The sequence below is a fragment of the Talpa occidentalis genome, unplaced genomic scaffold, assembly GCF_014898055.3.
Source record: "Talpa occidentalis isolate TD23 unplaced genomic scaffold, MPIMG_talOcc4v2.1 talOcc4.12, whole genome shotgun sequence".
Taxonomy (NCBI): domain Eukaryota; kingdom Metazoa; phylum Chordata; class Mammalia; order Eulipotyphla; family Talpidae; genus Talpa; species Talpa occidentalis.
The window spans coordinates 27370622-27397025 of NW_023601212.1; the positions used below are offsets into that span (position 1 = coordinate 27370622).

Consider the following 26404-nt stretch of genomic DNA (forward strand, 5'->3'; position numbering starts at 1 on the left):
AACTTTTATCTATTTCTATAAGTTCCTCCAATTATTTTTATATCACATATAAATTTTTGTTTTACAGAAATGTATCTTGCTCTTTTGGAGTTCATGTTATCAGCATTTATGTAACATAAATATTGTTTCCACCTCAGCAAATCACTTTCAGTGATTTCACAGAATTTTCCCTGGATGAAGAGTCCATAACTTACATAACCCAACCCTATTTGTGAAGATTTTTATTTCTAATTTTTTACTATATATAATGATGTGATGCATAAAAACCCTGTGACAATTGGCCATTGTTCATGATGTCCCAATCTCTACCCAGGGAACTTCTACTCTAAAATAGCAAACATCACCTCCTATACATAGCATTTTCTCATGCTTCAAAATAAAGCTAATTTCTTGATATTTGTTGAGTATACCTATATGCACAAATACATGAAGACATGAAATGAACCTCAAGCTGACATAGCTTGCTTCCAACATTTATGTTATAATTATCCTCTCAGATGTTGGTCTCTTCCATGTAAGTAGGAGCATCTCAAGAGAAAGAATAACACAACAAATGTACAATAAGTAAGTGTATGTTAAATGAATGACTCCCCAACATATCTAATAATGATCATCATATATCTTCCCTTCAAGAGTATTACTGAGCACTTACTACTGTGCTATTACCCTGCATTCTGCAGAAGTGAAATAAGGTATGCCCACACATAAAGGTTAATGATAGCTTAGGAATACCAAAGAATAAACGAAAGTAAATCAAATTGGAAAATGGTAAATAATATAAAAACATACAATGTTGATAACAGTATGTGAGAAAATACATATTGGTCTCTACTCCCAGTCTGAGCACAGAGCTCCTGAAATCCTTGCAAATTCCTGAGTGATAAGAACACTAGGAGCATCTTTTCTTCTACTTAACACTAAGGTGACTCGGGGTAGACTCCTGGATGACTCCTGAATGGGGGCTGGTCACCAGAAAGACCAAGGAATGATTGGAAGCTTGGAAAGATGAAGAGTTGTTATTACCAAGATGGAAAAGGCAGCAGGAGGAGCAGGTTTAAGAGGAGGCTGTGCTAGGCATGCTAAATTTAATATGCTTATTAGTCATCCAAGTGAAGATGCAGAGAAGCCAGCTGGAAAGACAGCACTGGAAATCAAAGGGAAGATTATTAAAATTTCCTTGTATGTTATATGGCAATGACATTACTGGCCCAAATTATTTCGATCCCAATCATTTTAAAGAGCAACTGTATCTTTCAGTTTTAATAAAATTGAAAAGCAGACTTTTAACACTAAGGACTAAGAATAGTATTTTTCATTTCATCACTGAAAGTCCTAAAGTTAATTTTATCTGGATTTTTAAAATTTAGTGAACAGTGACATCCTTTAGGATTCAATGGCCTACTGAAATGATAAAGTTTCAGTATCTGAGCAGAAAGAGTTATAAATATGAACACAAAAAAGTTGGAGAGAAATTTCTAAAATCAGGATGAAAAAAGGCCAACATGTGACTGCAGAATGTTCCAATGGACACATACACTAAAAGGCAACAACTGAGTCAGTCAACTGACAGTATAAATAACCTAATGGGACATAACATGGCTGCCAAGATTGATGCCTTCTTCCAGACACATTTCACTAAGTTTCCCTATTTATTTTCTTCTCAGAACACACTGCCAATCTTATGGTAAAAATAAGGAAGGGTGAAGGATGATTCTGGAGAGACAATGGAAAAATGGGAAGCATTAGGAAACTGTCTCGCCTAGACACTAAGTGCACCAATCAAACCTGCCTGATAAAATTATTTTTAGCCATGCAGTCTATTGAAGGCTTGTTGACTTTCAATAAAGGGCTTGCATGATAAATTCTGCTTAATTTTGGTCAATTTTCGTCCTCAGTACAGTAGTGGCTACCTATCCCCAACCCCTCAGCATGTGAAGCAATTGTGCATTCATTCAAAGATTAACTTGTTTGGAAGCCCAGCAAGGCAAAAAGGACCATGTCCTCCAAACACCAAGGATCTGTCTTCTAATAGTGAATTCCTGCTTCTGATCTCAGAGGTGCAAAATGAAGAGACCCGTGACCATTGTGTTACACCTACACATTTTACTGCAAACTTCTTCAACAACTAGAGTGACTTCCAGAGAATTTGCTTAAGTACTTCTTTATCTCTTAATTTTTCTTTTCTCCTTTGGCGATCAAACATTATATACTAGTATACTGTACTTCCAAAATACCAACAATAATGTAAGTGAACATTACCTCAATAAAATAAAAAGCAAGTGTATATATGAGTAAAATTAGAAATTGACCATATGTACCCAAGGAAAGGTACAGGCCCATAAAACATCTAAGAAGAACTTAAGTTGACACCTCAGGCTGATTTTTGGCATAAAATAAGCCTACAACAATAAGGAAAACAATAAACAATGACAACAGCAAATCCTGGGGAAGGGGGACAATATAATTTCCAGAATTACCAAGCTATTGTTTTCAAATATCCAAATCAAAATACATACAAAGAAACAGGAAAGAACAGCCTATTCAACAGAAAAAATAAATCAATAGAAACTCTCCTAAAATAGATACAATGATGGATCTACTAGGAAAAGACTTCAAATTTGACAGCTATTTTAAAGAAGTCTTAAAAAACTAAAAAAAGAGAGAAAGTCAAGAAAATATTGTATAAACAAAATGGAAATACCATAAGAGATATGAGACCATCTAAAAAGACATTCTTAGGATCAACATTGAAACATGATATAGGGATATGTGGAAGAAATTGTGACTACTATAGAAATTGATGAAGAAACCTATGAAGAGATCTATAAATCAACAATATGGAATATCCCAAGGCTCAATGTCCAGGGAGATGGTACTATACTATACTGAGAGTTGGCTAAAACAAAGAATTTATCCCATATGGAAAATAGCAGACTTTATACAACTGTCTCTTTGGTGACCAATAAATGTGGTCACCAAGACAGAGAACAGTTTTTTAAGGAGTTAATCCGCTCCAATCGTTTTTTCAGACACTTTGGTTTATTTTTCCTTTAAATTGAATTTCCCTTTCTTACATAAAAAAATAATGGCTAGATTGTGACATATGCATTGTAACAAATGGACAGACTGTGACTATGGATTTATATACAGCAATGAACAAACTGAATAAAAAGTAGCTACATGGGTCTACAGGGATAACTTTCACAATGTTAAATGAAAGAAGAAAGAAGCCCACTCTGGTTTAGTATTTCAACATTCTCCTTGTACCTCTGATCCATTTTTTTCCCACAGCTCTCATCTTTCTGACTATACTGTATGCACTTTAAGAACATGTCTTTAATCTTTAATTTTAGTTGTGGTACTGTTCGCAAATGGTCAAAGTACCTAAAAAAATGTTTGGAACATAGTACTTTCCTAGTAAATGTTTCCTGAAAGAATTAGACTGATTTCAATTACATAAAGTTCAAGTACAGGCAAACCTAAGCACCATATTGATTAGGGATACGTACAGATAATAAAGCTATAAAAAAAGATAATGAGGACCTCCCCGGTGGCGCAGCGATTGAGCGCTGGGTTGCGAAGCTGCCAGCAGCCTCTGCAGCGCCGGTTCGATCCCCGACCACCGGGCGAGGGTTCCCACATGGCGTGCAGACCTCTCCTGCGGTGTCCACTGCTCCCCTCAGCAATGTATTTCGTCAGTCTGCCTGTTCTGTTCCCTGCTCTGGCTCTGGTGAATTCTCTCACCCTCCCGCACTTCTGACTGTACCCAATGCTTGTATAAATAAATAAATAAATCTTTAAAAAAAAAAAAAGATAATGAGTATTAACAGAAATTATGACATAAGTAATTTTTGGGGTAGGGAAGACAAAGGAAACACAGGAAGGATACAGAGGAAATTTCTGTGCTTTTAACCTGAATTTCAAATGGTATATGGGTGTATACATGTGTATATAATGTACATGTGTACAGGGATACATTTTACATATATATACACATAGATATACATGACATACTTTATATTAAGAAAAAAATATTGAAAAAAATCCTTTTGCACTTCTCCCTTCATCTCGACTCTGACTCATCCATCACTACTACAACTCAACACAAGTCAGGTGACAATACTTCACTCTGTAAAGCACTCTAAAAAACTGTCTAGGAATCTGATCAAAATTCTAAGATTTTACATTGATTCTATTTCCACTTGAACTAGGAGTCATCAAGTATCATGTATTAGTCTACAGAGTGAGAAAGTTTTTACATCAACCAATAAGACACAAACAGTAAAAACTGATTTGGAGTGTCACCTGTTGGATATGTACACATAGACATATCTTAATTCAATACGCAGGAAGTATTTCAAACATACCTGTATGCTGCCAAACTCAACATTCTCATAATGGAAATGGGCACATTCAGCCATCTTCGGAAAGTGACCTTTAGTGAAGGGTAACCTGAAGCAAATGAAATAAATGAGCTACAAGCTACTGGAATAGCCAAAATTACTGATCCTAGGGGGGAAATACTGGGGTTAAAGAGCTCATGCAAACAAAACTATTTAAGAAGCACATGCGCATGAGCACACATATACCCACACAACCATTTTCAGAAATACACTGAGCCAAATGAACGGTACATTCGGTGCATAAGGCAAAATGAAAAAAAAAAAATTTAAGCATCACTATACTCTCCTAATTGTGATCCAAGTCAGTGACCATAGAAAAACTGTGCTTCTGGTGAATGTTATGGAATCTGATTGTAAACAGCCAGCTTCTCATGAGAAGCAGCATTCCCACCACAAAATACGAAACCAGATTTTTTACCTGTGAATGTTGTCGCAGCCCATCAGTCCTGGATTGGTGGGTCTGGATGCAGAATAAACATTTTTATCCTTGTCTATTCTCTATTTACAATGAAACATAACTATCTAACTCTACACCTGATAAATAGATGCTTTATTTGTTTAAAACTGAAATAGATATCTTCAGAAATATAAATCAACTACTAGCATCCATTTTAGGATTTCTCAAAGGATTTTAGGATTTCCACTTTAGGATTTCTCAAATGGATTTCTCAAAATCCATTTTAGGATTTTTCTAATTAGTGAGTATGTATTAATAGTACCAAGAAAGATGCACATGTATTGCTCCTATTAACTAAGTACAAAATTACTCATGACATTAAGTTGTTTCAAGAACAAAAATACAGTATATTTTTAAACATGCAGATAATCTTCAGACCTATTTAACTAATTGTTGAGACATAAATTAAAGCTTAACAATACATGGACAGTACAAGCTTATTTAGTAAAGAATCTAAATAAAAGCTTTAAGAGAGCAAGGAGATGATTTACAGGAATTTGTTTTCATACCTACTGTAAAATTATACTTACTTTTTTACATGCTTAACCTTCATACTGGCTGTACTGCCACATGTCTTAAGTGTAAGGTCTCCAGGAATCTCTGGAACGTCTGCTCCTCTTGCCTTTTTAAAAACATTAAAGATGAAAGATTTATGAATATTCCTTTAGCATGAATACGTTTTAAAAAAAGATTAAAATTAATGGTTCTGCTGACTTTATACCAATAGGAACACATATTGTTTCAATTACTTCTTTTTAAAATAAGATATTGAATCTAATAAATAAGAAAAAATCACCTAATTTAAGTATTAAATTGTACTGTATAAGGAAGCTTCTGCAAAAATAAAGTTTTTCATGCTTTAAATCAAATTTCAAAGTCAGCTCACATATTATGTATCTTGGCACAAACTAAAATCTCCCCTGGGTGCTGCTGAAATAACTTTGGTTACAATGATTAATAATAAAGTTTAAAATTGTAATATGAATATAATTATGATATAAATATTACAACATGCATTTTTTACACTAAAATTTGAAAATGACATGTATATAATATTGCCAACTTAAATGGTGAATTTTTTTTTTTACTTTTATGACATTCAGCTTCATCAATTTAAAAACAGAAACTGGGAAAAATCAAAACGTTCTTCATACTCAAGATAAAATAGCAAATCCAAATATCTATCTTAAACAAATATATACTATAATTTTCTAAGATTTGTAACAGAAAACTTAAAGTGAATTATTATGGCCAATGTCACATGACACATTATAGGAAATTAATACAAGTAAGCAATGAAATTAAGAGACACACATCAACTTACTTTTTTAATATGATTATTATTGAAAAGTTGCCAAGAAAGTCTGGACAAAGCTAAAAACAATGACTTTCCAAAGCTATGAGGCACATGTATGAATTTACAAGAACTAACCCGTGGTATATACGTATTCATTAGAGGTCCACTGGACCCAATTTTTGTTACTGAGGTTACTATCCTTAGCATTGCTAAACTTGCTATAGATAATAGTAGTTAATTATTAATAAACAAGTTTATAAGGGTAGAGACTTCAAGATGAATCTTTCCTAGATTTCTTCTTAGAATCAAGAGGTTGATTTCAAGATCAATCTCTTTCTAGAAGTTTTCCAAAGAAAAAAAAATTCACTATTTTTTTAGTATGAAATGAAACTTATTCTATTTTACAATTGCCATATAAATCCACTGGACATTTTTATAGATCTAAGATAATAATTTTATTTTTTCCTCTATCTCAAAATGTAGCTGTTTCATAATACTACATATTATTTCATTAGCATTCATCATTATTCTTTACCATACCAGCACAATTACTAAAATAAAAATTAATGATTTTTGAAAGAAAAATTAGTGAATCCCCTACCACAGGGGTTTACAAACCTCTTCTGAAAAGGTAGAGGGCAAATGTTTTAGACACTGTCTCTGCCACCATTCAACTTGGTTATTTATAGCATAACAGCAGTGGCATACATAAATGGGTATGTTCCAACAACGTTTTATTTGTAAAAACAAGTGGCCAGTAAGGTGAAGTTTGTAAACCAGTGACCCCACAACATTAATGCAATGTGAAATAAATCATCACCCAGCTTTATTTTTTGCACTGCCCAAATTGTTACATCCCATTTCAAGAATGTACTAGAAAAACCTGGAGACACTACACCATATTGGTAGTTGGCATTTCATTTTCAGTGACTATATTTGAGAATTCCAAATCTTTCATTTTCTATATATAAAGAGAACTGACAAAGAAAGATATTTTACCATGAATAGCATAACAAAGAATGGATGTAAAGAGAAAGCAGTACTCTAGATGCTACTGATGGTGGTGAAATTGATTGTGAAATTGATTGTGACCAGGCTGAAAATATCCTAAATGACTAGTGTATAAAATAAGAATTATGGGTGAACAATATATTTCTATTGAACAGAAAGAAAATATGGCATTTTTCGTCATCAAGTCATTCAACTTAAAGTACTCTGGCATACAATATTATGTAAAAACAACCAGAATCACCTTGTTTTGCTAAAATTATGTGTGACAACATTCTTTCATCTTTTATGCTGGTGCATCAAAATTTACTTCACATAAAGAGGTCTGTGCCTATATTCTTATTAAAATTTATAATAATATTTTTACTTTTTCTTCTATAAATTATTCATAAATTGACTTAAAAACATAAAATAAGAAAGAGAGGTCCTTTCCACGGTAAATGGTGATGACTTTAGTTGGTAGACTGTCTTTTGAAAACAAATCTCTGTGTGCTACATGTCCCTACCACACATCTAAAGTGAAAAGGAGAAAACCCACCTATCCTAGAATCCACATGAGGGAGACACACATAAACCACACACCTCTGCAACCACAACTGAGTGGTCTGTGGATAGAAACATGACTCAAAGGTAAGTCCACAGGCAATCCAAAGGGGCCTGACAGGAAAACCCCTGTCTGAAAAGACAAAATTGTAATAGTTAGGCCAATGAACCAAACAGTGGTCCAAGAAGCCTTAGAGGATCTGAAAACACCATTTTTTAAACCAATAGTCTAATGAGCCTGTAACCATGTATGCTTTATCCAGTATTTTCTCACAGTCCATAAAAGTGTATTGCAATTATTTTTCCTTTTAATACTATCTTGCTGCATCCCATAAATGCTAAAAGTTTGCATCCTCATTTTCATTAGTCTGATATATCTTGATTTCTGCTTTAATTTACTCTTAAATCCAACAGTTATCAAGCAGCAAGCTGTTTAGTCTCCATGTGTTTAAGACTTTTCCAGGTTTTTTGGTAGTGCTGCTGATTTCTAGCTTTATGGCGTTACCATCAGAAAGAGTACCTGGCATGATTTTGATCTTGTAGTTTTACTGACAACTGACATATGTCCTAACATATGATCTATTCTTGAAATGTTCCATGCATACTTTAAAAAAGGTGTATGCAGCAGTTTTGGGGTAGGGAGCTCTGCACATTTCTGTTCAAGCTAGGATTTGACATTTTATAACAAAATAAAAACATCTTTCTATCATTTGATACATTCAATATAGATTTTTTTTGGAGGCTATAAAAACTATAGAGAACTGTGGAAGATTTTTAAATGGGCAAAAAAAGATAACTAAATATGTTTCCAATGGAATGCTAGCACCTTCAGGGATGACTGGATTCAATAAGGGATGTAGGATTTGTTTTTGACTAAGCTATTTTATATCTCCACAGAGTAGAAGTTACCTTTTAGCAAACTGAGACCACAAATAATTCCTATCTATAGAAATGGAAATGGTATCCAAAGGAACTGAATAGCTTTGTATCCATTTGCATCCATTTTAATCTGACTGATCTGAAATGTAAGAAGCTTTGAATTCTCCTTTGAACCAGTTATAACACTTGACTGGGTCCTTCATTAATAAGCTAAATATTTTTTGCATGTGTTTACTTTATAATTGTGTGAGTCACAATTACATCTTCTTTTAAAAATTCTATTTTTCAGGAAAATGAATACAAGATAATCCCTACCCTTCTTAAAACAACTCACAATACAGTATGAGAGACAGATACATTTGTAACCAATGAGAATATGATGAGATTAGGATTATGATAGAAACATGAAAAACATACTATGAGAATTAAAATAAAGTCACTTTCCATCTGAAATGTTTAGGAAAATTTTAATTCTTAAGCTTTAATTATAGGAGTATGCAAAGGTCAAGAAATTTTTCATATAGCCCATGAACTAAAAGTAATTTTTGTATTTGTTTAATATTCGTTTTCATATAGCCCTGAGCTAAAAGCAATTTTTATATTTGTTTAATATTTAATATAAAATTTCATATTTTTAAAATTTGCGTATTTGTTCAATAAGTTTCCAAAAAAAGTGTAAAAATGATATGAAATTCAAATATCTGTGGCCATAAATAAATTTTTATTGTAACACAGTTATACTCACGTAATTTCCATGGCTTTACAATGGCAGAGCTTTGCAGCTGCTACATAAGTAAAACTATGTGGTACAGTCATCAATTCACAATGCTGCTAAGTACATCATAAACAGCATTACTGAGTTATATAACTCAACAGCATTTCAAGTTCTACATCTATTGCCATATCACACTTTTTAAATTACCAATTCATACACATTACGTAAAAATCAAGAAAAGAAGAGATAAGTAGGCTTTGGATATCATCCCTTTAAGACAAAGGGAAAGGTATGTTTGTTTTTAATTAGATGGCAAAACATTGTGTTCATTATGCAGTGAATTTTACTAAAAGAACAGAATATACATCATTACCAAACTATGCGCTCATCACAATATTCTAAAGTAAGGAAAGCAACACACTGAAAAATTTGAAAATTTAAAATAGAGTATTCATCACATGGAATTTGTTCACAAAAATTAAGGGGAAAAAAAAAAACCCAACAAGATTGCAAGCAAAGTACATTTTAGTTCATTTGTTAGCCAAGGAAGGAAAGACATTTACCAATGTTGAGAAAAATTAAATTATGTTTACCTATAACAGTCAGAGAAATGTGTACAGGAGAGAAAAAAAAAACTGGTTAAGCCAATAATTAGCCTTTTGATGAGAAGAGTTACTTGAAGAAACGAGGACACTGGAAGCAAAATAAACAGTGAATTAAATACAAGACAAATTATTTCAAGTGGTTTTCCTTAATCTTGATGAGTCAACGAATGTAACCAAACTTGTTCAACTGCTGTTGAGGAATCAATGCTGAATATATACTGGCTGAAAGAGTATCCCCTATGTACAGTCCGCATGGGGAAACTGCATTTGAAGACTATTCTTAAATAAATTCAGTAAACATTAATTAAGTACATCCTGAAGTGGAATCTACTAAGATATGATCCATTTTTAAAAAAAAGTGAATCAGAAAAAGTTTCATAAAGTTTCAACTTCTATTATTGTAATTCTATGCATTTGGTAATTAGCTTTTGCTGGTTTGATATTTCTTAATGAATTTAACCTAAAAGTACAAGCTGAAAAATAAAAATAGCTTGTATGAGGAAACTTACATTGTGATAATACTGTTAGAATCACAAGTTGTTATATGCATAGTTTCCAAACTATCAAACATTAAAATAAGAAGGGAGAACTGTATTATCACATAAATTTGTGGTGAATATATTTTTCAAGCTCAAACTACAGAGGTTCAAGCAGGGTTTTTCAGACCATAATCCAAGTGCCACATTAAATCTTCATACTAAAAATCCATTTAACTTTGCAATAGAGGAACTTTCACACAATCAGTTGGAACTTTGCAATGTAATGTTATGCTAAAAGGCAAATATGAAGAAAAGAATCTAAAAGATTTCTATAAATGTCTTCTAAGCAATGAATACGGTCAATTAAAATCACATGCTCATGTGTTTAGTAGTATTTAAGTGAGTGAAAAAGCATTTTCAAAATGAAATATGAAAAATCTCATTAGAAATCAACATTGACCAATGAACATTTACTCAGTTTTTATAACACTAGTTTTGAACCATAATTAAAATGTTATCCTCCACAAAAGAAATGTCATTGCTTTTATTAATAGATCTGAATTATAAAAAAGTAATAGATTACATAGCTATCTCAAACTTATGTGGAAACCATAGTGTTGATTTTCCACCTATTCCCAACAAAAAAAGTACTTTTCCAGTACCTCGTGAATATAAATGCCATTCTTCAAGTTGATTATGCAAAAAACCCTTAAGTCATCCCCCACATCTCACAGTTTTTATCATTAGGAAAATACAGTTGGCTTTCTCTATAAAACTATATGCATAATCCAACCTTTTTAATAATATCTATCACCATCCTGGTTCAAGCTATCATCACTGTTCACCAATTATAAAATAGTCTTCTAACTGGAAAAAAGGAGGTATATTCTCTTTTGCCTGCCCCTTGATCCTACTGACAAAGACTTCCTTTAAAGTTTTAAGTCAGAACATGTCAATCATCCAATGATTTTCCATCTTGGCAAAAAGAACAAAATCCTTAAAATGAACTACAAGAAACTACATAACCAGCTCTTCACTCACTCAAACAACTTCTCTGACTTCAATTCCATCTTGTTCAATTTGCGTTTCTTCCAGCCTATTTTTTTGTCCTATGCAACAGTCTTTAAATTGTTTTTCATGGACTAGAATGATGTGTCCCCAGAGAAACTACTTGCTCCTCATATTCTTCAGGCATCTGCTCAAAACTTACCTTCTCCCAAAGGCCATCTGTGTCCACCCTATGTAACTAGTAACGATGCTTTTACTCTGTCCTATCACTCTGTAATTCTATTATTCTGCATTAATTTTCTACAATAGCATTTACCACCTCTTACCATATTATAAATTAATTTTCTTCTCCTCCTACCCCATTAAAAGATAAGTTCCAAGAAAACAAGAAATTTGTGATTTGTTCAGGGCTCTGTCCCAGAGTATAAAACAGTACCTGGCTAGAATATTTTCTCAATAGAGATTTCCTGAACAAATGAGCAAAGCAACAAAAATATTTTTTCTGTGAACAATGTATCCTCGGTTCCCTCACTAAAGTAAGTAAAATACAGTTATATACATATACAAAAACTGATTTACCATTGCACTAAGTGTTTCTTCCCAATCAGGCCGCTCTCTAGGATGTACGTTTCTATGTAGTTCTGGAACAAAATCATCCTCTTCAGAATGTACCGAGGACTTCATCTTCCTAGAGAACAAAAACATGAGAGACTGTGATAAGAATTTCCATTTCTATGAAAGTTTTTCAATGACTACAATTTAAGGAGCAAAAAATTACATCACGTTTGAAATGTATTTAAAAGAGTTTTCATGGCTAGTATTGATCCTCCATTTCTACTCTGGTTTTCAGAGAACTTTCCTGATATATAACAAACAAACACCTGTTTTTATTCCAAGAAGATAAATCTATTCAACACAGTATGAACCTTGCAAAGATTTGAAACAGCCGTCAATATTTACAGAGCTGTACTACACATAGTAAAACCTCCGGATGAAAGATGAAATATGGTACTTCTCATTCTAATTTGTGAAGCATCCTATACTGAATCAGCACTGTCAAGAATAACTATGAATGTGAGAAAAAACACAGAAGGTATAGGAAAGCAATCGATATAGGTAAGACTTCCAGGGCTATAATCATTAAGAGAAAAAATGACCACAAAGCAAATTCCACATTTAATCATTCTTTTTATATTAGAAACTTAAATAAATGATGGGAAATAGAGCCCAACTATTAACAGCAGTCTAACTAGGTTGAGAAAGCAGAGGTTGTAAGCTGGGGTTTACAAAGCATATAGGTTTTTTGTTTGCTTTGTGGGGGGATGTCCCCCAAAAGACCTATAGAGAAAAAGTCCAACATCTACATGGAAATTCCCCTTAAACTGTTAGCTAATTTTTAACCTTAAAAGTATATAGGAGGGCCTCCCTGGTGGTGCAAGGGGTTAAGTCTCAGAGCTATGAAGCTATCTGCAGCCACTACAGCATGAGTTTGATCCCCTGCAGGATAGGGAGCTAACCCACATGGCTGAGCAGACCTCTCCTGTCTCGCCCACTGCTCCCCTCAGCAGTATATTTCAGTCAATCCACCTGTTCTGTTCCCCACTCTGTATCTGGCGAATCCTCTCGCGCCCCCCCATGTGTACCCCAGATCTTGTATGCATAAATAAACCTTTTTAAAAATAAAAATAAAAATGAACAATGATGTAAAATATTAATTAATTAATTAATTTTAGGGAAAAAAGGGGCCTCCCTGGTGGCGCAGGTGGTTGAGTGCAGTGCTGTGGAGCTGTCCGCAGCCTCTGCAGTGCCGGTTCGATCCCCGCCAGCCTCAGAGCAACCCACATGGCGAGCAGACCTCTCCTGTCTTGCCCACTGCTCCCCTCAGCAGTGTATTTCAGTCATCCTGCCTGTTCTGTTCCCCATTCTGTCTCTGGTGAATCCTCTCATCCTTCCACGCATCTGACCTGTACCCCGGTTCTTGTATAAACAGAATAAATAAAAAAACACCCAATCTGGAACTGAGGAACAAAGAAGACAGAAGATAAAGAAACTGGAGTCTCAGCCTTTAAGTTCTTAAAGGAAGTAAGAAAGAATCTTTTCTTTCTAATATTCAAACTCTGACCAAAATCCATTTTGCAGGTCCCCAAAGGTACTGTGTTTTGGCCCAGGCTTCTTTCTCAGCCTGGAGAGTCCCTGAGATGGCCTGTAACACAGTTTCCTCCTCTGAAGAATGGCCTGAACACTCACTGCAGTGTATTGTACAGCTATAGCCAGACATTTTATGTGGAATGTAAAGTATGCAATGTCATCAGAAGGTGTTGAGCAGGATATGCACTTAGAAGTTTGAATTTACTGTTCAGAAGAACTCAAAAGACATTTCTCCAAAGAGGAAATGCAAATGGCCAACAGGCATATGAAAAAATGTTCAACATCCCTTATAATCAGGGAAATGTAAATCAAAACCACAGTGAGATACTACCTTACACCAGTAAGAATGGCACATATCAAAAAAACAAGCAACAACAAATGTTGGCGAGGATGCGGCAAAAAAGGAATTCTCCTACATTGCTGGTGGGAGTGCAAACTGGTCCAACCATTGTGGAAAGCTGTCTGAGGTTCCTCAGTCTACTAAAAATGGAGCTACCATATGATCCGGAAATTCCACTCCTAGGGATCTATCCAAAGGACACAAAAACAGTGATTCAAAAGAGCACCTGTACACCTATGTTTATTGCAGCACTATTTACAATAGGTAAAACCTGGAAACAACCCAAATGCGCAAAAATAGATGACTGGATCAAGAAGAGGTGGTATATATACACAATGGAATATTATTCCACAATCAAAAAAGATAAACTCATGCCATTCACAGCAACATGGATGGAGCTAGAAGTAATTATGTTCAGTGAAATAAGCCAGAAGGAAAAGGAAAAATATTGGATGGTTTCACTTATAACAGGAATACAAGGGAACCAAATAAGACATCAGTGCAAAAATAATAATAACAACAACAGTACAAAACACAACAAAGCAAAAACAGACAATTATAAACCAGAGACATCCTGCAGGGGAGGAGGAGGGAGGGGGTGAGAGGGAAGGAGGGAGGAGTAGAGGGGACTATGGTGATGGTGCATGGGTACCTTGGGGAAGGAGATTTATGGGGACTCAATCTGAGGGGGTGGGGGGAAGCAAATATTGTCTAAAAAATGTAAAAAATGATAAATGTTGAAAGAAAAAAATGAAAAAGAGAAAAAAAAGAAGTTTGAATTTGACTGGCTCATGTTTCTGAGTTCCTCTGTTCTAAAACCCATGCTTGCCATATTTTCATATCTTCTTGGAAAAAATGGGAGAAAAAATGTTTTTCTTACATTGTAAAAATAAGGATTCCAAATATGCACAGGAACCATTTGCAGTTGTGACCACTTATTTGTCAAAATAGCAAAAATCCAAAAGCTTAACAAAACTTTGGTGAAGCTGTGGGAAAATGGGCACTTTTACCCACTGCCAGGGGAATGTAAACTACCGTAACTCTGTGGAAGGGAATTTTATGTCATCTAACAAAATTACACATGCCTTTATCCTCTGACCCAACAAAGTCACTTCTAGCAATCTAACTTTTGGCAAAAATTCCCCAAAAGACATAATAGACCTAACAACCAACTGCAAAGTACATACCTTATTTGAGTTCAGGTTTGAGCAAATAAATTCTAAGATAAGCAAATGTGAACACTGACTGGGTATTTCATAATTCTGAAATATTATTATGGTTATGTTTTTCTTAAAGATCCCTTTGTGTTTGAAATGCTTACTGAAAGACTTATGAATGGAAAACAAGGTCTGGGATGTATTTAAAAATAATCCAGGAGGAGGAGATGCGTGGATGACAAGTACTTGGGGTTTATGACAGTGTCCTATTTTAGTATATGTTTGAAAGTTTCTGCAATTAAATTAAAACATTACAGATAATACTTAAAAAAAAAAAAAAAAGACATTGCAGGGCCTCCCCGGTGGTGCAACGGTTGAGCGCAGGGTTGCGAAGCTGCCTGCGGCCTCTGCAGCGCTGGTTTGAGCCCTGGCTGCTCCCTGCCACCGAAGGAGGGTCCCACATGGCGCACAGACCTCTCCTGCCGCCCGCTGCTCCCCTCAGCAGTGTACTTTGGCCCTTCTGCCTGTTCTGCTCCCTGCTCTGACTCTGGTGAATTCTCTCACCCTCCCGCGCTTCTGATTGTACCCAATGATTGTATAAATAAATAAATAAATCTTAAAAAAAAAAAAAAGACATTGCAGAGTAGCTATTTGAACTCAGGCAGTCTGTAGCAAAGCCCACTTGGTATTCAAGCAAAAGAAATAAAAGGCATAAAAAATATAAAGGAAAATAAAATTTGCATCATTTGAAGAGGACACAATAGATACACAATCAAAAAGACTAAAAATAGTTAAAATAAGCTAAACAAGTTTGTAAGAACACAGAATATGTCAAATGCTAAAATCAAGTGTATTTGTACATACTAGTATCATACAATTACAATTACTTGTTAAAGAGAAACATAGAAGACAAGTAAACCATTTTTTCTTTTTTAAAGATGTATTCATTTATTTGTGTGTTGTGGAACTGGAGTATAGGCCAGAGATGTGGGGGTTGAAAGGATTCACCAGAAACAGAGTGGGGAACAGAACAAACAGATTTACTGAAATACACTGCTGAGGGGAACAGTGGGTGAGACAGGAGAGGTCTGTTGCAATATGTGGGTAGTTCCCTGGCCCAGATACAACTCTTGTTGCAGTGGCTGGTGATAGCTTGACAGTGCTGAGACTTTAATCCCTAAGCCATCAGGAAGGCCCAGTAAACTATTTTTTATACAACAGAATACGACACAGAAGTGAAAAAAGAACTGCTGCTGTCACTTGTAACACATGGATGAATCTCAAACTGCTGAAAGGAAACCAGTTTTAAGAGTACATGCTGTGGGCCTCCCCGGTGGCCCAGCGGTTGAGCGCTGGGTTGCCAGGCTGCCCGCAGCCTCTGCAGCACCTGTTCGATCCTCGGCTGCTCCCCGCTGCTCCCCGGCTGCTCCCCAGCCACGGGAGGAGGGTCCCACATGGCGCGCAGACCTCTCCTGCCGCCTGCTGCTCCCCTCAGCAGTGTACTTCGGTCCTCCTGCCTGCTTTGCTCCCCACTCTGGTGAGTTCTCTCACTTCCCGCACTTCTGACTGTACCCAGTGCTTGTATAGATAAATAAATAAATCTTTAAAAAAAAAAAAAAGGCACATGCTGTTCCCAATATACAATTATCTAATCATCACCTTGTGCACCTTAAACTTATAAAACATTATGTCAATTATATCTCAATAAAGCTTGAAACAAAGAATTCATACTACATAATTCTGTTTATACGAAGTTCAAGAAAAGTGAAACTACTTTATTGTGACAGAGGTCAGAATAATGCTACCTTTGGGAAAGGTGCTGATTAGAGGGGCAAGGTGTTAGAAATAACTTAAGTGGGGTGCCAGATAATTTATGTCAATTGGGTTGTGATTACATGGGTTTACACATTTATATAAATTTTTCAAGCACTTACACTATTAGTGAGACTTGTTATATGCAAGTTGTATCTTAAAAGTATAAAGTAAAAGTTTATTGGCAAATGTTACACAACATTTTAAAAGGTATAAAATTTAGGTTTATATACATTTTGTGTTATGTAACAGTGAATCAACTCCTTAAAAACTGAGTATCTACTTGATTCTTTTGTTCTATGCTTTTAAAATTCTGGACAAAAATTTTTTTGAAGTTTTATTTTTATTTATTTATACATACAAGAACAGGGGAGTAGGCCAGAAATGCAGGGGGTGAAAGGATTCACCAGAGACAGAATGGGGAGCAGAACAAGTGGAGCTACTAAAATGCACTGCTGAGGGGAGCAGCAGGTAAGATGGGAGAGGTCTGCTGAGCCTTGTGGGTTAGCTCCCTAACTTGGGATCCAACTCATGCCACAGTGGCTGCTGATCACTTGATGGTGTGGAGACTTAATCCCTTGCATCACCAGGGAGGCCCATTTTATGGACAAATTTTGCCTTTAAAGTGTTTAACTGCAGTTTCATATCTAACAGGAAAAAAGCCACAGTGGTTTGCCAATCATTAGACCTGAAGAATCTAATTTTATATTTACAAGAGTTTTCTATAAATCATCTCTAGACTTGAACATAGATATCAAAAGGAAAAAAAGAAGGGAAAAAACATTTTCCTCATATTGCGGTAACCAGCCTTACCATCTTATTCATTCTCTCATTCGCAACTTATGAGGCTGACCATGGCCAGTGTAGCACGAGTTTGATCCCCAGCCAGGGAGCAACTCACATGGCACAGAAGACTTCTCCTTACTCGCCTGCTGCTCCCCTCAGCAGCGTATTTCACTTAATCTGCCTGTTCTTTTTTTTTTAATATTTATTTATTTATGCATACAAAAGCTGGGGTACACCAGAGATGCAGGGGGTGAGGATTCACCAGAGACAGAGTGGGGAACAGAACAGGTGGATTGAGTAAAACACACAGTTGAGGGGAACAGCAGGCGAGTCAGGAGAGGTCTGCGCGCCATGTGGGTAGCTTTCTGGCCGGGGATTGAACTCATGCTGCAGTGGCTATGAATAGCTTCATAGGTTGTGTCTTAACCCGCTGCGCCACCAGGGAGGCCCTGGACTCAGATTTTATACTATTGATTATCTTTTCTTTTAAAATATTTTTATTTATGTATACAAGAACCAGGGTACAGGCCAGAGATGCGGGGGATGAGAGGATTCACCAGAGACAGAGTGGGAAATAGAACAAGCAGGCTGACTGAAATACACTGCTGAGGGGAGCTGTGGGCGAGTCATGTAGTTTTCTCCCTGGCAGGCCAGGGATGGAAATCGCGCTGCAGAGGCTGCATATTGCTTCATTGTGCAGTGCTTAACCCCTTGCACCACCAGGGAAGTCCTCAATCTGCCTGTTCTGTTCCCCACTCTGTCTCTGGAGAATCCTCTCACCACCTGTCCCCCGACCCCCACACCTCTGGCCTGTACCACAGCTCTTATATGTATAAAAATAAAATAAATATTTAACAAAATAAAAAAATAAAAAACAAATAAATCTTTGACATACACTCACTTTATATTTGTATGAAATTACTGTTCCTAACTATGCAGTAGTATACTTGACAGTGTTGAAATTCCTCAGAGATGTCCAAGTGACACACTCTGGGAAGCATTCCTCAAGGACTGCCTTCTCCAGCCATATCTTTTCTTGATCCTTGGAGTAATGGTCAAGCAGCAATAGAACTTTACCTTTCCCATTTTATGCCCCTAACCTTTGTTTTTTCTTTATTTCTGATTCTTTCCCAAGTTTGTTTCCAGTTCTGCAATTCTTGTGAGCAGTAGGTTATCTCCCACTGTTATGGAAAATGACTGAGAAGTCTTTTTTATGACCTGAACACGTGTCAGTCTTTGACAGATAGAAAGAGAAACCTACTCAGTTAAAAATAACTAAATTGGGCCTTCCTGGTGGCACAAGGGGTTAAGCACTGCATTATGAAGCAATCTGCAGTCTCTGCAGCACAATTTCCACCCCGGCCAGCCAGGGAGTAACCCACATGGCACAGCAGACCTCTCCTGCCTTTCCCGCTGCTCCCCTCAGCAGTGTACTTCGGTCAATCTGCCTGTTCTATTCCCTTCTCTGTCTCTGGTGAATCCTCCAACCTCCCGCATCTCTGGCCTGTACCCCAGCTTTTGCATGCATAAATAAATAAATCTTTAAAAAATAAAAATAAATAAATTTATTTAAAAGTTATAATAAATTAATAACTAAATTAATAAAAATAACTAAATGAAAGTCAGAAACAGAAATGCAAATTTATGCAAGCCTGTTTCTATAGGAATATATCTCAATTCCACTAAATTGACATATATCTGAAATGGTGGCTTTAGTGTTCTCATTTAACCCGTTGCTAAAGTTATAAAACTGGGCCTCCCCTGGTGGTGCAGCGGTTGAGTGCTGGGCGGCACCAATTCGATCCCCAGCCACAGGCGAGGGTCCCACATGGCATGACAGACATCTTCTGCAGCACCCACTGCTCCCCTCAGCAATGTATTTCGTCAGTCTGCCTGTTCTGTTCCCCACTCTGGCTCTGGTGAATTCTCTCACCCTCCCGCACTTCTGACTGTACCCAGTACTTGTATAAATAAATAAATAAATAAATAAATAAATAAATAAATAAATCTTTAAAAAAAATAAAATAAAGTTTTAAAACTGACAATGCAAGTGTCTCTGTGTCCATGTGTCTAAAACTGATAAGTCATTATCTGGCATCATGGGGAGTAATATATTTTCCTACCTTCAGAAGATATGGATAAATGATATCACAAAACCTTTGAAATACAGGAACCTTCTTTTGGATGGTTTATACACACTAGTAAGTGCTAACATTAGCTATTAGTTTGAGATTCCAAAAATAAAAGAAACAGCTTCTAACAGAAGTGGGATCAGCTGGATTGGTGTTGAAAACAGAAGAGAAGCTTGCTGAACCCATGGGGATTGAGTTTTTGTCACTTGCAACTGAAAATGCCCACTACACCCTAATTCTTAATAGATATTCTAACATGCAAAACCCAAAAGGTATAAAACTGCCTATGAGGAAAAATCACTCTCTGTTCACTATCTCTTATATGCCCAATTTATACCCATTAACTTCTCCCACCCCACCTTCCCCAGGCTTTCTTTATGAATATACATTACATATATAAATATTTTCCATATTCACACAAAGTATAAAAACAGTATGTGAATATGTTACTCTGTGTAAAAAAAAGGGGGGGAAATAGTTTTTTTTCATTACCACCCCACTTTTTACATTCAAAGTTTGTTTACACAATGTTCTGTCATTTTTTAATATTTCTGGGAGAACTTTCATCAGTATATGAAGTTTCTTTGCTAATATCTAATTAGATATTCCATGATTTATTGAATCAGTGCCCTACTGATAGATACTTGCATTATTGCTGTTTTTTACCATTTCCTATATATTTGTGAATATTTCTACTCTTTCCATTCTATGCTATTATACCTTCTATTTATGTACCATTGCCACAAGATTTCAATTGTTCAAAATTTATAGTATGATAGCTAATTTTACTAGTCTTCTACTCATTATCCTTCCCCTTTTTCTTGTCCCCAAAAAGTCTCTTAGCTAAATTACTTAGCTCAAATAATTGAGATCAAATTATTTCAAGATCAGTTTATGGCAGACTTTTTAAAAGCACTCTTACCATACTAAATTTATAATGAACTGCCATCTTCATGTTGTTGAATATTTCCAGTTATGAACAAGGTATATATCTTTTCATTTCTCCCAGATTTCTTTTATTTCCTTCAGTAATGTTTTACATATTCCTCATACAGGTCTTAGAGGGTTCCTAATTAAGTTTATTTCTGGGTATTTTATATTTTTTTGATGCTCTTAAAAATGGCACTTTTCTTTCCATTATATCTTCAACTTGAGCATGTTTGATAACACTATTGCTACTAGCCCTGTGTGCAAATAGAGAAAATAAAACACATTAACACATCTCAGTCATTCCAGATGTGGTAGCACATTTTCTCCACTTCCCAGACTGAAGATAACATTGAAGCAGGCCATTCACATCACCAGAGAACCACTACACTGGGTCATAAAGACCAGTATCTGCCTCCCTTTAAGTTTCTTCTCAAAATTCATTAAAAAAAAAAAAACCCACTATCAGTAGACTTTCAATTCAAAACAGATCTCTCTTCTCCAAGACATGTAAAGAAACAGATCTTTCCTTCTCTGAGACTCAGTAAGAGAAATTAGTCATTAACAGAATGGAATAGGTGGCATGAGCAGGCCAGAGCTCTTTGTAAACTTTGAGAAGATATAAAGCAACTGGTAAACTAAAAAAGAAAAAGACCAAGTTCAAGGAGACTGCACTCCCACTTTTCTCCACAACAAGAGAGATATTTGCCCTCAAGGAATTAATAAAAACTAGAAAATTACTCTGTAATGAAATTTAACAATCAATTAGAAGGATTAGAGCTTCTAAAGTGGGTGTTTACACCTAAGAGAAGCAAGACAGAGGCAATACATATCATGAAACTACCAAAGAAATCACAGTATGGGGAAAACGCAAAGGGGGACAGATGTTTAGCTTAACAATTAAAAGCATGAATTCTGTCCAGTCAGAACATTATTCACTGAATGAATAAAACTGCAGAGCTGAAAAAGAAATAACATAAAATTTATTAATAAATAAATAATATATGCCAATACATATGTCATATCTATATATGAGGAACTTTTAAAAATTACTTCTCTGTTCAAATTGAATTTGGAAGATTAAAGATGGTTAGTGGCCTAAAGTACAAGAAATACTTCGAATCACAAAAATTAAAAGAGAAATATATCATGAAAGAATAGACTAAGATATAAACGTGTTCCGTAAGTACTGAAACCTATTACAGAGAAGATAAAATTCAATTAATAGAATACACTAAAAAGCTTTTCTGAATATGAAGACTTGAATATGTAAATCAAAAGTCAATTAGATCCAAACAGAAGAATAAGAAAATACAGGAAACTAAGGATACAAGAAAATCTTAAAGCAATCAGATAGAAAGAACAAGTTACCTGCAAAGGAAAAAAAAAAGTGCACTTGCGTATATGCAGGAAATTAGAGTATATTACCCATAGACCTTATTTGAACAAAATTTTCTGAAAATATCAACCAAAAATAAATGAAGCTGAACACATTAAAACAGGATATGATGAAAAGGAGAAAAACCATACACATACAAGTACATATGTCACTGTACATATGAACAGTGACACATACAATTAAATCTGAATATATGACAAAAAATATTAAACCATCTCAGCAAAAACATTACAGTTATGAGGGCCTCCTCTGGTGGCGCAGCAGTTGAGAGTTGGGCTGCGAATCTGCCTGCAGCCTCTGCAGCACTGGTTCGATCCCCGGCAGCCGGCGAGAGTCCCACATGGCGAGGCAGACCTCTCCTGCCGCGCCCACTGCTCCTCTCAGCAGTGTATTTCATCAGTCTGCCTGTTCTGCTCCCTGCTCTGGCTCTGGTGAATTCTCTCACCCTTCTGCACTTCTCACTGTACCCAGTGCTTATATAAATCAATCAATCAATCAATCAATCAATCAATCAATCTTTAAAAAAAAAATACAGTTATGAAAGAGTACCAAAAGTCTCATTTAGGGAGAAGGGGGCTGAAAAAAAAAGTAAAAATTAAAGAACTTTATCTTATAAGAAAGGACAGTAAGGAAAATAGAGCCAAAAATACTTCTTTTTTTTAAATGAAACTGACTATGTATTACATAAAAAAGAGTTTGAAATGTTTCAGGGATTTTTATTTACTAAGTTTGTTTGTTTGTTTGTTTTTTGTGGGACCCTCGCCAGTGGCTGGGGATCAAACTGGCGCTGCAGAGGCTGTGGGCAGCATTCAACCGTTGTGCCACCAGGGGAGGCCCTGCACTAAATTTGAACATGCAACTGACCATTCAAGGGAATTCAATTTTTAAGTTGAATACAAAGGTTAAAGAAAAATAAGCTATTTAAATTTTACTTTAAAGAAACAACTTAAAAACTAGGAACATTTATATAGTTTTATATAGTTTCTGTATGCTAAGGTCCTTCCTGAACATAAAAAAAAGTCATACAGAGAGATATAAGAAAGGGTCATGTTGGATTCCATCCCAAAGAGTTTAATTACTGAAATACCAAGAAAGTCTTGTACTAGCATGCCTCATGGTTAAGACAGATTCATTTCACAGATTATAAATGCAATCTAATTGCTAGCCTCCTATACTGAGTAAAATTTTGTGACATAAAGGGATGTTCACATCAGACACTACTAATTTCAACTAAATTTATTATTATTGTAACACTGATAAGTATGTTAGACATAAATCACATTTATTAATGTTGAAAGGGGCTTTGGGGTTAAGTTATACTCCAGGTTATCCATCCAAGTCTACACAGTAATAAAATTCTTTTTTGCAAAATACACATCTTTTTTGATACCATACATAACAGATTATGAAGGGTGAGATGCCTATGAAAAGGAACAGAGAATACAACACATCTGAATATGATATTGGTATCTATGTCAAATGACTAATTGCTAATGCTAACTCTCTGACTTCCCAGGTTCATAGGAGCTGAAGGGGACTCCCAAAATCAGTATTTTTCAGCAGAAGACAAAAGAACAGTCATGTCAGTAAAAGAATTGTGAGAGAGCTTTAGGAATTCAGCCATTAAGAAAATCATCCTAGATCTGAAAGAAAAGCAAAAACCTAGATGAAATAGAATACCATATTCCAAATGATCGTTACCTATTTGGACTGCTGTAGTATGTTTTCACTCTTGTCAACACTTCAAATAAGACAGAGAATGAATAAAGCAACCAACCAACCAACCAACCAACCAACCAACCAATCAAGTACATAGGTATTCCAAAAAGCTGAAATGTACAAAATATTAAAATATTTCTGTAACTGTTTCAAATTATATGTCATACTTTGCCAACGTTCCTGGTAGTAACATCTCATAAACATATAAACATAAACTTATAAACAAGTTTATATGATAAACATTTCTGCGCTCAAATACTAAAGAACTAGAACCTTTCATGACTAAGAATTAGTAAAAATTTCTAAGTGTCCTAGAGGTCATATTTTCACAAAATTGCAGTGTATGCATTACTTAATATTATATTAGTTGCATAATCTGTACATCGCTGGTGCATATAATTTCCTCAAAATAAAATCACAACTGAGGTATCAGTTGTGTCTAAGATACCACTTAACCAGAGGTTAACATTTAGTTAGAAATACAACAAAAATCCTTAATAAAACTAAAAATCTGGGGCCTCCCCAGTGGCGCAACAGTTGAGCACTGGGCTGCAAAGCTGCCCGCAGCCTCTGAAGCACCGGTTCGATCCCCGGCCACCAGCGAGGGTCCCACATGGCGCGCAGATCTCTCCTGCCGTGCCTGCTGCTCCCCTCAGCAGTGTACTTCGGTCCTTCTGCCTGTTCTGCTCCTGGCTCTGGCTCTGCTGAATTCTCTCACCCTCTCGCACTTCTGACTGTACCCAGTGCTTGTATAAATAAATAAATAAATCTTTAAAAAAATAAAAAAAAACAAACCTAAAAATCTGTCACTTTTAATGTTAACTTCATCTGGGTTAAAATTTTTGATCTACGGGCCTCCCCGGTGGCGCAGCGGTTGAGCGCTGGGTTGCGAAGCTGCCCGTGGCCTCTGCGGCGACGGTTCGATCCCCGGCTGCTCCCCGGCCACCGGAGGAGGATCCCACATGGTGCGCAGACCTCTCCTGCCGCCCGCTGCTCCCCTCAGCAGTGTACTTCAGTCCTTCTGCCTGCTCTGCTCCCCACTCTGGCTCTGGTGAATTCTCTCACCCTCCCGCGCTTCTGACTGTACCCAGTGCATGTATAAACAAAACAAACAAACAAATATAATAAATAAATAAAAACATGCCTCTATAAAAAAAAAAAAATTTTGATCTACATTGTACTAACAATGTGGTCTTTCTGAGCCATAATTTCCTCATCTAAAAAACAGTACCTACCTTATGAAATGATATGCAGATAACTAATCTATAAAATGTAACATTTGGGGCCTCCCTGGTGGCCCCAGTGGTCAAGTGATTAAGTCTCAGCACCATCAAGCTATAGGCAGCCACTGCAACATGAGTTTGATCCCACGCCAGGGAGCTAACCCACATGGCGCAGTAGACCTCTCCTATCCCATCTGCTGCTCCCTTCAGCATTGTATTTCAGTCAATCCACCTGTTATGATCCCCATTCTGTCTCTGGTGAATCCTCTCACCCCCACACCTCTGGCCTGAACCCCAGTTCTTGTATGCATAAAAAAAATAAATCTTTTTTTAAAATGTAACATTTGGCTTAGTACACTGCATATAATGACTTCTAAATAAAACTTTTCTTTGTTAAAAGAATTAAGACATTGTTTTTCCTTTCCTGCCTCCTATTACCCCTTTCTTATTTAAGGATCTATGTCCTGAGGACTATTCTAATCCATTAACTCTGAGGATCTCTAAAAATTCTAATCTAAGAACTACTTTCCCAAAGTAATATGGTGGATATTAATTTTACTCTACAAGTTAGAAATCTGAAAATAAAGGGATGTATGAGTTAGCAGCAAACAGTGTGAAGTACTTCCATGAACACAACCGGACAACTTCCTACAGTGCTAAAATGTAAGAAAAAGTGTCCTTTCCTCCACCAAAGTCCAAAAATAAATGCTAGTCCAAAAACTACTGGACAAATATAAACCTTCTGTGAGAGACAGAGTGAGGAGCAGAACAGGCAGATCTACAATGGGCAAGACAGGAGAGGTCTGCTGCACCATATGTGGGTTAGCTCCCTGGCCGAGGATCGCACTCAGGCCTTTGAGGTGATAGCACTGAGACTTAACCACTGGGCCACGAGAGGCCATTAGCCATAGATTTTAAGGGAATACATGATAACTTTCCTACATATTTTTTAATTATTAAATTTTATTTTACAATAGCAACTGTCATATATATAAAACACTGAATGTACTGCTTGATTCTCTCAAAGTTACAGCTGCAACTCCTACTATCCAACCCTTCACCTCTGACACCCACATGCATTTTTTCTGTGAGACATCTCAGCCAGAACGCCGCCGCCTTGAGTGTTGTGAAAGGACCCTGCTGTCACATTTCCTCATGTCTCAGTGCTGAATGGGTGAGAAACACTACATGAAATGTGGCCTTACCCTGGTTTCTTTGTTGAACTTATAAATAAGATTAAATCTCAAAGACATATTTGGCTTGGGAGAGACTTGAAGAGATTGAGATATGAAATAGTGTACAAACAGGACAAATGCCCTGTGGTATCATGGATTCCTAAAGCAATGCACATGAGTAGCTCCGTTTCT

General features: G+C 36.0%; 1 protein-coding gene across 7 annotated transcripts in view; it reads right to left on the reverse strand.

Annotated features, from left to right (window-relative positions):
* ARHGAP32 (Rho GTPase activating protein 32) overlaps positions 1 to 26404 on the reverse strand; it is a 197208-nt gene that overhangs the window by 99534 nt on the left and 71270 nt on the right. For 4 of the 7 annotated variants that reach the window (XM_037505620.2, XM_037505619.2, XM_054693201.1 and 1 more), the window contains exons 2-4: positions 11974 to 12082; positions 5391 to 5482; positions 4368 to 4452 (exon numbers count right to left, since the gene is read on the reverse strand). In XM_037505620.2, the coding sequence (XP_037361517.2) occupies positions 4368 to 4452; positions 5391 to 5482; positions 11974 to 12078 (282 nt within the window). In that variant the 5' untranslated portion in view covers positions 12079 to 12082. Of the gene's footprint in view, positions 1 to 4367; positions 4453 to 4821; positions 4864 to 5390; positions 5483 to 7747; positions 7842 to 9895; positions 9996 to 11973; positions 12083 to 26404 lie in introns of those variants that run through there. The other 3 variants (XM_054693203.1, XM_037505623.2, XM_054693202.1) reach the window with 3 other exon arrangements.